Source organism: Rhinatrema bivittatum, chromosome 1 (assembly GCF_901001135.1).
Source record: "Rhinatrema bivittatum chromosome 1, aRhiBiv1.1, whole genome shotgun sequence".
NCBI classification, from domain to species: Eukaryota; Metazoa; Chordata; class Amphibia; order Gymnophiona; family Rhinatrematidae; genus Rhinatrema; species Rhinatrema bivittatum.
Genome location: NC_042615.1, coordinates 590414159 through 590427806, shown reverse-complemented (window position 1 = coordinate 590427806; position 13648 = coordinate 590414159). Strand labels below are relative to the sequence as shown.

Sequence of the window (13648 nt, the reverse complement as noted above, 5' to 3'; positions counted from 1 at the left end):
GATACTTCACTTTCAATGCATATCCTGCTTCAACGGCAGGGGAGAAGAAAAACTGATACTACAAGCATATCCAGCATAGCTCCCTGCTTCAACAGCAGGGGAGAAGAAAAACAACCAATAAGGGCTGAACAACACAGTCTGGGTAAAACAAATAAGCATGGGTGTAGCTTGCTTATTGCGGCGGTTACTTCCCCTACTACCCATAACTAATCAAGCTTGATATTTCACATGGTTGCAGCTCCATCACTGCTCTCTACATTAATGGTGGGGGTGGAAGGGAAATAGAACCAAAGAGCTAAGAGAAACAGATAAGTATGAGAAAAAAATGTGAAGCTTGCTGGGCAGACTGGATGGGCCGTTTGGTCTTCTTCTGCCGTCATTTCTATGTTTCTATCTATGTTTCTATGTAATTTTGGCTGTGGCCGTTTCATCCACTTAATAAAAGTTATCTTGGTTTACCTAATCTGTTGTCGCGTGGTCAAGGGTGGGAGGGGCGGGCGTCCGTGAGCTACGGCGTGCCAGAGTTATGGGGTAGGAGGCAGGCCAAGATTTGGGTAAGGGAGAGCTGGAAACCAGAAAGATCTTTAGGTGTGGTCAGGGATACTATGCCAGTCGTTTTTCATATCCAGAGGTGCCGGCAGAAAAAAACAAACGATTTTGTTTTCTGTCTGTACACTTCGGCGGCTTCCACCGCGCCTCCCCCCGATGTTCTCCTTCAGATATCCTTGGCCCTTTCGGTGAGTTTGGGGACGAAGAAAGGAGGTTGGACATAGGAAAAAAAGTTGCAGCTGAGCAGTGCTGATGTGCACAGGGCGAGATGCCACCTTCGTCGCTGTGACCCCGGCCGGGGATGGGACCCAGACCCAGCCCGCTAGCTCGGCCCTTCCTTCCCCCCTCCCCCTCCCGCAGCCTTCACACGGGGAAGAGGGGACCCGCCAATAAACCCCGCCCCCCTCCTCGACACTTGCGCGGCGGCCGAGGGAGGGAGGGGCCTGGGGGCGGGCAGGAGGAGGGGAGGGGGCGGGGCTGCATAAAAAATTGTTTCCTTCCGGAGAGGGAGGCGTGCGACTGACAGGGCGGGGGGCGGCTGTCGCTGCTGCTCGGGATCTAGCGGAGGCGGGGCGGAGGGAGGTGGCGATGCAGCGGGCGGGGGGCGGGAGAGCGGCCGCCGCCGGCTGCAGGAGGCGCATGGGAGCCGCCACCGCCGCCGCCCCGATAACTTTTCGGGCTGCCGAGAGCCGGGGGCAAGCGCGGGGCGGGAGAGAAGCGGCGGAGCAGTAAAAAAAAAAAAGAAAAAGAAACAAGAAAGCAAACTCTTCCTCTCGCTCTTTTTTTTTTTTTTTTGTTCCTGCTTCTGGGATCTGCTGGAGTGCAGAGGAGTGGGGGAGATTCCGCGCGCGAAGCCGGCTGCCATGGCCGTGCGCTCCCCGCCGACCGTGGCTCAGCGTGCTGGTGGGCTTGGTGCTGGGCTTCACGGCTGCCTCCTGGCTCATCGCCCCGCGGGTGGCCGAGCTGGGCGAGCGCAAGCGGCGGGCGCTGGTCTGCGCGTACCAGATGGCGGTGCGCCGGCCCCCGGAGCTCGCCCTGGCTGCCGCCGGCACGCCTGGCCCGCAGCGGGGCAGCCCCTGGCAGGGAAAGGGCGGTACGCCGAGTAGCAGCAGCCCCGCTGGCTACGAGCAGCAGCAGCAGGGGGCCGGCGAGGAGGAGGAGGACGAGGGGAGGAAAAAGAGGAACCGCAGCACCCCGATCGGCAGCGGGGACGGGGGTGGTGGCCCCCGGGCCGGCGCCCGCAGTTTCCTCTACGTGGGAGTGATGACGGCCAAGAAGTACCTGGGCACGCGGGCGGTGGCCGCCTACCGGACCTGGGCACCCCTCATCCCCGGCCGAGTGGAGTTCTTCTCTAGCCAGGGCTCGGAGGACGTGGCGCTGCCCTTGCCCTTGGTCTCCCTGCCCGGGGTGGACGACTCCTACCCACCCCAGAAGAAATCCTTCATGATGCTCAAGTACATGCACGACCGCTACCTGGACCAGTACGAGTGGTTCATGCGAGCCGACGACGATGTCTACATCAAAGGTGAGTGCAGGGGGCACTAACCTGCCCCTTCTTCCCCCCCTCCCCCCATCCCATCTTCACCCTGGGGTGCCCGCCGGAGGCAGACAGACAGGGCACCTTTCGCCCTGGGCGCCGGCCACAGCACTTTCCTCTCTCTCTCTCTCTCTCTCTCTCTCTCTCTCTCTCTCCAATCAAAGGCACCACTGTGCTGCCAAAAAAAAAAAAAAATCACACCGTAGGCAAAAGAAAAAAAGACCCAAAACAAAGGGTGGCTTGTTTAATAGAGCACGTTACGGCATGAATCCTAAATTGTACTGCCTTTTTGACACCAGGGCTGAAAAGTCATGAAGGGAAGGTGATCAGGTGCCCCCCTCCCCCCTATCCATCAATCATCACAACTGGGTTTCCCGGGGGGGAGAGAAATCACGTTTTTAGTGTCTCTCTAGACAGTCAAATGTGGGCTCCTTTTAGCTTTCTACTTTCTGCCGGTAATAAACTTTGCCTCCATCCCCGGAGTTCCTATGGGGCCAGGGGAGGGAGAAGGGCTGCTGGACCAGAAAGCGTGCTCCCTGCCGGAGTGCCGCCATCCGTCTTTTCAGAGGCTGTCACCTTGCCTGGAAAATGTGTTTAAAATAAAATGTTCAGTCGGCTGTGACAAATGTGCCTGAAGTCTGTGCAGAGGAGTTCCAGAGTCTCTTGAATTGATTTAGTCTTCTCTTTCCTTTGGTGCGAGGCAAACCGAGGGCTTAAGCGCTCGCTGAGACCACGAAGGCCCCCTCCCCCCTCCCCCCCAAGCTTCCTCTTTAAATTCCAACTTTACGGAAATTGAGAGAAGACCGGGACTGTGAACTTGCACAGTCTTTTAGATAAGAACGTGCTCCTCAGTGTTGATGAGAGTTGCTACAGATCGGATGACCTTTTCTAGCACAGCATCGTACCCGTAAAACTTCGCAGATGTCAAGATAGTTTGTGTTGAACTTGACACGGAAAGCTGCTCCGAAGTCTGACCCGGTCCTGTCGGGGAGCTTTAGTAGTAAAAAAAAAGCTGTGAACCAGAGCCAAGCGCCTTGGGGAAATGAGATGTCCGCTAAGGTTATCTGGCAGCATTAACTGTGGCTTTTTACTACTATTATTATTCATGAGCCCAGGCTACAGCGCTTTTCTTGCAAAAATCGATACTTTTGATTGCACTAAGTGTAGGGAAGAAGATGTGCTGGGAATCATATTTGAGAAATGGCTGCAAGCCTCGCAGCTTGCATGAAAAGCTCTTTAGGGCGTACCGTACTCCTCGGTTTGACTTCTTGCTGAACTTTTACTTGGTTGCTCACTTGCAGCAAAGATTAGGGTGAAAAATATTGTAAAAAAAAATCCCAGGGGAAAGATTACACCAGAAGGTGTGAAATTGGCACTCCATGAGTTTCCTTGAGCATGCTGTGAAAACTTCAGTTTGCAAATCCTACTTTTTTTTATTGCTATTTTTAAGAAAAAAAAAAAAGCCCTGTTTTAGTTAAACCAAAACAAGACAGAATGGAGCTTTTCTGCTGTAGCCTGATTTTTGTTTGTTTGTGGTTTGAAATGTTAACAAGACCTGCCGGTCGTTAAAAAAGCCGGTTTGTTTTAGTTACACGCTTTACAAAGGAGACTTTGACCGAAAACTGTAAAGGAAGATGTAGTAGTATTTTTAGGGTAAAAGAGATGCCACTTAAAGTCAGCACTATTATTTTCTACCTCCCCTACCCTCTCTTGTTCCACCTGAAGAATTTCCATTTCTAGCTAAATGATAACTGACTGAATTGCAAAGCTGTCATGCAAGTGGAGGGTTCACACAATGTCATAGACCATAAGAGAGAGGATAAGTGATTTGCCAGCTTCACAAACATCCCGAAATGACATTGCGCTTATGTTCACAAGTACTCTGTTTGGATAGATTTAGATGGAGTGTGTAAAATATTTAAATTGGAGCTCTTCCCAGTGTTGAAGGTTGCTCATTCTTCCCAGCTTGAACTCCTTCCCACCCCCCAACACACTGTGACTGTGTTCCCTTCTGGGTCAGCTTTATTTTAGGACTTGCTAGCTTCTAGGGACTGCATCTTTCTTCCTACTGGCTTATTGAGATATAGATATATATCACATCTTACTCATATATTGCAATCTACTGTTGACCTCACTCCAATAATAATGAGATTTTTTTTTTCCACATAGACTGGGAACTAATTAACAAAACATTTTCAAAACGTAATAAGGTTAACACATACACGGGGGTTTCTTTGTCCTCGTTTGGCATTTGTGCTTTTACTCTTCAAATAATCTTAGTCGTTCGTATATGTCCCTCACATTTTTTTTTCTTCCACAAAAATGCAGGATTATTTCTTTGCCGATGTTCATGCATTAATCACATGTCAATGAGGACTAAACACTGTTTTTCGCCACCAAAAATCGAATAGAGTGGTATAATTCCCCCCCTTTTTCCCCCTCTCAATTCGGCGCCCATGGTTTCATTTGTTGTACTGTTTTATTTTGTTCACTTTGTTATAATGTTATAATGTTATAATGTTATATTGTTATATTATATTGTTATATTGTTTCACTGTATCTCCCACCTGAGTTTTTTGTAAACCGGCATGATGTGCTTCACGAATGTCGGTAAATAAAAGTTAATAAATAAATAAATAAATACTTTAAAGAATGGAGCTTGAAGGTGGTCTGGAGATAAAAATGCATATAGACATAGATTTAGTCCCGAGTGGACGTGGTTGATTATTACTTGACCTGTCCCTTTCTGATTATCTCTGTCCATTTTATTTCACTAAATCAGAGTCTGGTGGCTTATCTTGCATGCAAAAAAAAAAAAGCACAATAGCTACAGCCAGCTCATGTGATTAAGTACCTGCCCTGAGCAGGATTTGTTGCGGTGGGCCCCTCTAGATGCTATCTGGCTGTCCTTAAGAAGCTCCAGCCCACAGTGCAGTGAATTGTAGAAATGATCATAAATCTCATTTAGCTGTCATGGCTTGTCCTGTATTTCCTTTCTTGATATTGACTACTGCATTTGTATGGGGGGGACCCAAAACAGCCTTCACCTTTCTCTCCTGCTCTGTGCGCTTAAGCGATGCCCCGAGCTAGTGCCTGTAACAGCGCGTTTCCATTCTTGCAGAAACAAGAACACAAATAGAGGAAATATGTGGAGTAAATGACTGACTGACACATGTTCTGTCATATAAATATACAATTAGAAATAACAAGGGAGGATAGACAGGAAAAGTAAACTATTTAAAAATAAACTATTTATTTTTTGGCAGCTTTAGCCTTTTACTTGTCTGTAAGGCTCATCTGCTATATGTTTTCTCTTAACTTCACGGAGACAACCCCTGCCGTCGTTATTATAAATACCCCACCATGGAACGCTGTGTTACAAGCCACCCCACTTTATTTACAATCTAGCATTATATCTTACTCTGCCATGAGAGAGAACTTCAGATTAATAAAAATGAAAAAGCTTTTAATAAAAATTGCCTCCTAGTAGTGTCAGTAAGATGCTTATGTTTTCTGTTTCCCTTTCCTTATCTTCCTTGTAGATTTATTTGCTAATTAGGATATTAAGTTCAGCATGCAGTGTTTCCCCTCCCCCCCCTCCATCAGTGAGTAATACTTTTTATTACCTAAAATATTTTTAGTGTTGTAAAAAAGGGAAACACTGGACTTTATTATTTTTTTTTCCTTCGTGACGTGACCACCTGCAGTTACTCCTGTTTGCAGCAGAGGCTGCTCCAGACACGCAGGTGGGCGAGTTGACGCTTACCTCCTTGGGTAACTCTGGGGGTTCTCTTCTCCCAGGTGACAAGCTGGAGGAATTTCTTCGGTCCCTGAACAGCAGCAAGCCGCTCTACTTGGGGCAGACCGGGCTGGGAAACATGGAAGAGCTGGGCAAGCTGGGCCTTGAGCCGGGCGAGAACTTCTGCATGGGAGGGCCAGGCATGATCTTCAGCCGGGAGGTGCTGCGGAGAATGGTGCCCCACATGGGAAAATGCCTCCGGGAGATGTACACCACGCACGAGGATGTGGAGGTGGGCAGGTGCGTGCGGCGATTTGGTGGCACTCAGTGTGTCTGGTCCTACGAGGTAAGAGCCAAAAAAAAAAAAAGCTGGGTCTGACTTCCGTGGGCAGATCTGCCTGTCGAGCATTAACTTCTTGCAGCTGTGTGCAACTCCTGCGAGTTGCAAATAAATGACCCCCCCCCCCTCCGTTCTAAACATTTTTCCCCCTTTAGTACAACTGGTCCAAAGTAATATTTTCCAACCCGGTGCTACAAAGTACTAACTGCAATGATTCTAGGCTTATTTTCTTGCATAGGTTTTGTATTCTGCAGCCTCAAGTCACAAATGGTACTACAGTATTAGCTGCTCATTCAGATGTAATTTTATAACTGTGTGAGACAGTGTCATTAGATTGCTGAGATCCTTTTAAAACAGGGGGAGAATGGGCAGTGATAGGTAATGCATTGGGTGGTGACATTTCTAAGGTTGCCACAGCTGAAAAGAATGCACCATGCTTTGCTGGTTCCCAGTTGGGAAACTCTCAGAAAACACTTGGCAGCTAAACACATTTTTAGATTTTGCTGCTTTTGCAAAATTATAATAAAAAAAAAAAAGTTGAATAAAGTTGTGATCTCATCAGGACAAATGAAGGTAGATCATTAAAGGCCTAAAACTGGTAGCCACTTAACAGCATGAGTGTAATTGTGGCAGCTGAAAACCAGGATAGTTTATGCTAGAGTGTTTTTATGTTTGCTTTAAAAGTTAGTAATGTTGGGGGAGAGGGGTTTGGAATCTTTTTATTTCCCCCAGATGTAGCCACTACATACAAGAAGCATAGGAAAAAGTTGCTACAGATGTAATTATTTGGGAGCTAGTTTTTAGCTCTCTGTAGGTGATACTGATGGAGATCCAAAGCCATGTACAAAGCTAGCTCCCAGCTAAGAGTGCTCATACTTTCTGTAGAAGTTTTTTTTTTTAAATTATTCTCCTTTAGATAATAGTAACTAAGAAATCTGTACTCTCCAAACTTCAGGGCTTCATTAAAGGAGTAAGCAATTGTATACTTCCAACATGCTGATAGCATCTCTGCTTATTTTAAAAAAGCTGCAGTGTCCTTGGCTATAAAACATGGTGTTCCATTATGACATGAGGATTGTTCTGTAATAGCGATAGCAGTGGCTGGTAAGCTCATGGTTTCAGTTCTCCACACATCCACTCCAGCAATCTTACGGCTCTGGGTGAGATCTTCCAGGTAGACAAAAGCAGACTGACAAGGATAAGGGTAAACAATAACTGCTGATACTTTGATTATAATTCAGCCCCTTTTGATGGGTTACTAAGTATTAATATATGCTTGACCTTGTGGAGCAAAGTCATTAAAAGCAGAGGAAATGTATTCAAGTAGGCTTGTAAGAAAAAAGGTTATGTGCCAGAAAAGACAAAATGCTGCAAAGTAATTGGATTTAAACCTCAGCTATATGCGGTATCTATTTAAAACAGAAGGATCTCTTTAAACATCTTATCTGACAGCGGCATTAGATGGCATCTGAATGCCTGCATTCAGGAAATTAGGGACTGCTGTTTAATGGTTGTGGTAATGGCTTTTTGGAGATGAGTGAAAAACCAGTCCTCATGTAGAAGAGAATGTTTCATCAGTTGGCATTAGCTTGCATATTATCTTGAGCACTGTCATCTTTGCAGGAAATGAAATAGAGGCATCCCAACATCCAGCATGCTCACTAGGAACTTGAAAGGGTGGATGCTAAAAGTAAAGGTGTATTTTCAAGTGCCTTACTTACATTCTCTGGCTATGGCCGAACTATGTTGCAATAAGGACCTTATTGAGTTTTTCAAAGTTGTATCTTTCTGAAAGAAAAGCTGTGATGGTAAAACAATCGTCATCCTTCGTGACAAGTAGGTTGGATTTGTTGGTTGCATGCCGATGGCTTGTTCCAGAACCTTTTTATTACTGAATAGCAGATGTACACAACTTTGGACAGGATGACATGTTTGTTTATAAGGAATTTGCCCTTGAGGGTCCATTATCCTTTTATTTCATGGTTCTTGTTAAGAACTTGAGTTGGGATGACATTAGGCAGCATTTCTGCTTCTTAATAAATACCTGTGCCCTGACTCCCCCCCCCAATATCTTTCTGATTCAAGATAGAATCAGAAAACAAAAATGCCAGCTTATTTATTTTTCTGTTTGCATCCAGTGTGGCTGGCCCCTTTACCAGAAGCAGACAAGAGATGAGCGTTCCCTGAAACTAAACATGCTGGCTGAAGGAGGTAGAATTATTCCAGAAATAAAGCTGGCATAACATTGTGGGTTACTTACCACCTGTCACATGGTATTTAATGCTTAGTTGAGGGATTACCATTTAAAGACTGGAGAGGGCTTAGAAATGATAACCCAATCCAATCTTGTCCAGCAAGTGTATTTCATTTTTCCTATATCTCTGCTGGTGAGGTGTCCCAAAGTAAGTTTATAGGAATTTCCCTGCAGCATTTATTGACTTAGGGGGTCATTTACTAGACGGATCGCACGCGATAAGGGACGTTTCGCGTGTGATACCAAGATGGGGGCGGAGTCGGCCCCGGAAGAGGAGGAGTCGGGGCGTCACCGGGGCCGACTCCGTGAAGACGCCACGGATGACGAAAAGGTAAGGGCCTTTTCGTGTCCTACTTCGCACCCAATAGCTACACCTTCTATGGTGGCGCTATTGGGTGCGAAACCGGCAGCGATCGCACCGCGGCGGTGCGATCGCTGCCGGCTAGCGCAGGACCGCCCCTCATTACCTAAAGTATCGCAGGTGAGGCCCTTAGTGTAGTATTGGAGCCTAATAATGGGAATGGAGAGGTTGCAAAAGTGGGTTTTGCATTCAGAAAACTATCTGAATTTTTTTTTATCAGATTGGGTAGAACTGGGAGTTGGCTTTGGTGATCCAACCATCAAATGTCCCCAACTTCAGTGGCAGTCCTTTAGATTAAGCACAATGCAGTACTGATTAGAGGTCTTTCTTTCTTTTTTTATTTTTTATAATAAAGCATTTAGGAAATGCCTGCTGAAACTCTCAGCTTCTACACATTCATTCAGCATTTTGAAATTCTTCCCTACAGTCCTTGTCAAAAAGGGAAGTGCTTATCCCATGCAGAGCCTCCTATCGGCTCTCACAGTATATAACAGGAGAAATGTTAAAAAGAAACAAAAAAAATCAGTCAGAAGGTACACAATCAATACCAAGAACTAATTTTGCTTCCAAAATCATTTAAAAATAGACAATTTATTATGATCTCCATAGTTTCCTTGGTTGGGCTAGACTTGGGCATATTTGCCTGATTTATTATATTCCTACACCTGCCACTACTCTATGATGGCACAATTACATTTTAAAATCATGGATAAAATGACTAGAATAGGCCTATTCTGTAGTAGGGACAAACACAGTGGAATAGCTCAGTTATTTCAGGGTCATAGTGGTTAATTGGAAATTGTTTTTCTGTACCTATATGTTGTAATTCTGTATTTACTAACATACACTAAGTCCTTTTTTTTTTAAAAATTTTGAAAAGGAATTTGGGTAAGACAACTATGAAAGAGGTGAATCAAGAAAAGTGGCTTATGTTTGATATTTAGAGAGATTCTCCCAAAGGGCGTGATTCACTAATAATCATTTCTCCTCTTGCGTCTGTGGGAAAAGCACGTGATGAATCGTCCCGTCTAATGGATAAAACATCTGTTTGGAAGAATGTATACATCTGCATAGGTATTTACAGTAGATTTACAGACTACAAATGGAGACAATGATATCCTTGAGGCATATTCCCCCTGAGAAAGCACGTACTAGTGCAGAGCATTAGGGGTGGGGATAAACGTGGCCTGTCCAAGGAGATCAGGGGGCCTTTACCCTTCTGCCTGTTTGTTTTTGTAAAAAAAAAATAATAATAATAATTTGATTCATTTGAACTCAGCATATAGCACCCATATTGAGTAGCAGCTTAAAGGGTTTTGCTTGGTTTTGTTTTCCTCCGACTCCTCATAAATGTATCTTATGTAGCAAATAACTTATGTTTTATATTGATTAATTTTATAATTGTGTACACCATTAAGATTGTTTCAGATTGACGGTATATAAAATGAATGAATAAATAAATAATAAAATTGTGTGTTATCAACAAAAAAAAACCCCCCAAACTAATTACGGTAGGCTTGCTCATTACAGGTTAGCAGAAGTTGGAATGCTCACTGGTTGTGTATTTACCTCCGTGGAACAAAGCCTGGGATTGCGGGTGGAAAGCTGCTGTTTTGGCATGCCGTCCATCTGAGTGCCACCTTCAAGCGGGCAGCACTTCTTCCCAAGGCCATCGGAATTATAAACGTGGCTGCTTCTTGTGCTATTCCTCCCCTCTTGTCTTCGAAGTGGCAGAGGGACTTGAGAGCTGCGATCGGCCCAAAATATATTATCCTCTTTCAGCTGCAATTTTATTTTATTTATACATTCGTATTCTGCTATAGCCATAGGTCTGGGCGGAGAACAATTTTAATAAAACCATTCATAAAAATAATTCACTTGCAGCCAATAACAGCAAAACACCTGGTGCAATTTAAATGGCTTGCTGTCATTTAATGCGACTTCGGCAACATGGCTTCCTGCTTTAGTGCTATATGAACAGGGAAAGGGCCTCGCGTTTGGCTTGCTTCTTGGGTTTCTAGTCCTTCTTTCTTGCTAGTCATGAGGAGATGCTAGTTTTAACACCAAGGTGATGCTATGCTGCTAGTAAGGATCATAAGAGTGATTTGTAAATTAAATTATATTTCTTTCATGTAATCATTACTGTGCTATCATTAGCTGTGCTCGTACTAATTCATTGTTTTTACTTAATAGCGTCATGAGCCCTGTCCACGCGTTCTAATGAATTTACAAAAGGGGCGATATAGGACCATGTGGGTTCATGGAGTCTGCCTTTTCCTGATTTCATACTTGTGGCTGACTGAAGTGTGGGTTCTCCCTACTGTCTCGCATTCAAGGACCCGACGTGTTTATCCCAGTCTTTCTTGAATTCTCTCACTGTTTTGGCTTCCACCTTCTCCTCCAGTGGGAAGCCGTTCCATGCATCCACCACCCTTTCTGTGAAGAAATTATTTTTGTTACTCCTGAGTTTATTCCCTTTGAGCCTTATTATGACTTCTTGTTCTAAAATTTCATTTCCATTGACAAAGTTTGCTGCTTTTGCATTTTTAATATCTTTTGAAATTTTTAAAAATTTCTCCGACGCATCCCCCTTCCTGCCTATCTTCTAGGGCCAGGGTCCCCAGCCTGCGGACTGCATCTGACCCTGGAGCAGTTATTTCCAGTCTGCCAAAAATTTCCCTACTTGTGACTGAATCGTCTTGCTGAGAAGGTTTATATCTAAAAAACAATTTTTTTGTAACTATGCTTGATGACCAAACAAGCAGGAATTGCTGGCGGGGGTCCCCCAACTTCTGCTAGCTGAAGAGAAGCCCTGGCACGGTCAGGGGGAAGCGGAGAGAATGAAAGGAATGAAGTGGTGGGAAAAGGGGGAGGGGATGAAAGAGAGAGAGAGAAGAGAGGGTGTGAGAGGAAGTATGAGTGAGAGGAAGGAAAATGCGTGAGAGGAGAGGAAAAAAAATGAGTGGAGGATGGGGGTGGCATGAAGGGAAGAAGAGAGCGAGAGTGTATGGGGGGGAAGTGAGAGAAAGTGTGCCACAAACACATCACCCTGCCATTTGCCTCCTCCATCACCACCACCACCAAGATTCAAGGGGACAGTTGCAGATGTTGAAGAAGAGTGGGGAGGCAGTGGTAGGGGTCCCAGGGCTGTGACGGGGTTGCCAAGTTCCTAGGAATATTTTGACACATACCCTGCCTGCCATGCCTCCTGCTGCCTGCCTCCCTCCTTCTGAGCATTTCAAATCTCAGAAAAGGCCAGACTGCAAGGGGAGAACCTACCAACCCCCCTCTTCCCTATGCTCAATAAAACTCCAAGGACCCTGGTCCTCTCAGTGATTTGAAATGTTGCATGTGACTCTTTATTTAAAACATTTGGGGACCCCTGTTCTAGGGTATGCATGGAGGGTAGTTAATTTGTATTCCCTAGCAGTGGACTGTCTTGAGCAATTTTTTTGTTATGTATGCTCTAAGAAACTTTGAATGTTGACCTTCTGCCATCAGTACTAGTATAAACAGGAAATCCTGAGTTGAGACTGTGAGCACTGGTCCACATCCAAGAGGTTGTGGATCTTAATAGTTTTTATCTTTTTAATCTTTTATTTTTATCATGCTCATCCCTTACAGCTTTTCAGAATAAAATTCAATACCATAAGGGCTTGTCTCATCAGTATTACACCTGTAAGATGTCTGCCTCTTCTTGTATGTAACCACTTGTATCAGAACTACCAACCTGCTCCAAAGTGTGAGGGGCATTTCAACCCTTCTGTCGATTGTACTGTGGGTTCTTTGGTGTTGTCAATACAAATACTGAGAGAATATTAAAACAATGTTTCAAGGATGAGGAGGGTCTAATAAGGATCAGTGCAGACAGCACCCTAGTTTGTCATAGTGCATGGTAGCAGGTGTGGCCAAGTGGGAAGAGCTATTAAAATCCTTAAAACAGCAGTTCAACTATATTCTCCCGATATCAACATGATTCTTGGCTCTGTTGCTTCTTATTTTACCTTTATAGCCTGGGTTGCCTCTCCTTGCTGCTGTAGCATACCGTCAGTAGTAAACGGTTAAAGCTCGTCTTCCCAGAACCTGCTCCTCTAGCTGTTCACACTGTATTCATGCTTTGTGTATCAGGGTGATGCTTGCATGGGGCTCTCAATCTATAATGGTAGTGGTGGGAGTGACTAAACTTGAAAGGCTGCAAGAAAAGAAAAACCTTAAAACGGTAGATTTTTCCCGAGGAGGGATACAATTTAGAACACGCGAGAGGGTCTTGGATTTTGTTTTCTAATTTAAGAACAGAATTACCTGAAGTGGTTCCCCCCCCCCCCCCTGCTGCTTTTGAAGCATGGACTGTGGCATTTTGCATAAGGAGCGAGATCTTTGGCAGAGTCACTGGACATTTGCGTGCACAGAAAGGCAGTTGACTTAATGTTTATGAGGCAGAGAACAGCTTGACCTTTTGTAAGCCCTCCGCTCCCTTTTGGAACCCCTGCAGCCTGGGTCTGATCACTAAATGTCAGGCTTGTGCGATGGATGAGCCTCCCTCCTCCCCAGGGTTGCGAGCTCTCGCCAGCCCAAGGACTCGAATCCCTGATCCTTCCACATGGCAGTGTGCAGGCCTGCCACTGGTTCATGCATACATAACTGTATGCTGCCTTCTTCCTCACGGTACTGGAACACTTTCTCTTCTATTTCAGTGCTAGATCTATGAAAAGTAAACTTGGAGCCAGGGAAGCACATCAGTGTGCTCTTTGTGAGAGGGCAGCAGGCATGCAAGCTGTTTTTGCTCATGTTTTATACACAAATCAGCAGGTACTCTTCATGCCGTACAGTAGTGCATCCTCTGATGGTGACTTTTTAAGGCAAAGGAA

General features: G+C 45.1%; 1 protein-coding gene across 1 annotated transcript in view; it reads left to right on the top strand.

The window, feature by feature from the left end:
- Positions 1-1293: 1293 nt before the first annotated feature.
- CHSY3 (chondroitin sulfate synthase 3) overlaps positions 1294-13648 on the top strand; it is a gene marked incomplete at its 5' end in the record, with an annotated part of 477961 nt that continues 465606 nt past the window's right edge. Inside the window, 2 exons of the mRNA XM_029617086.1 lie at positions 1294-2074; positions 5888-6171. Of these exons, the coding sequence (XP_029472946.1) occupies positions 1294-2074; positions 5888-6171 (1065 nt within the window). The remainder of the gene's footprint in view (positions 2075-5887; positions 6172-13648) is intronic.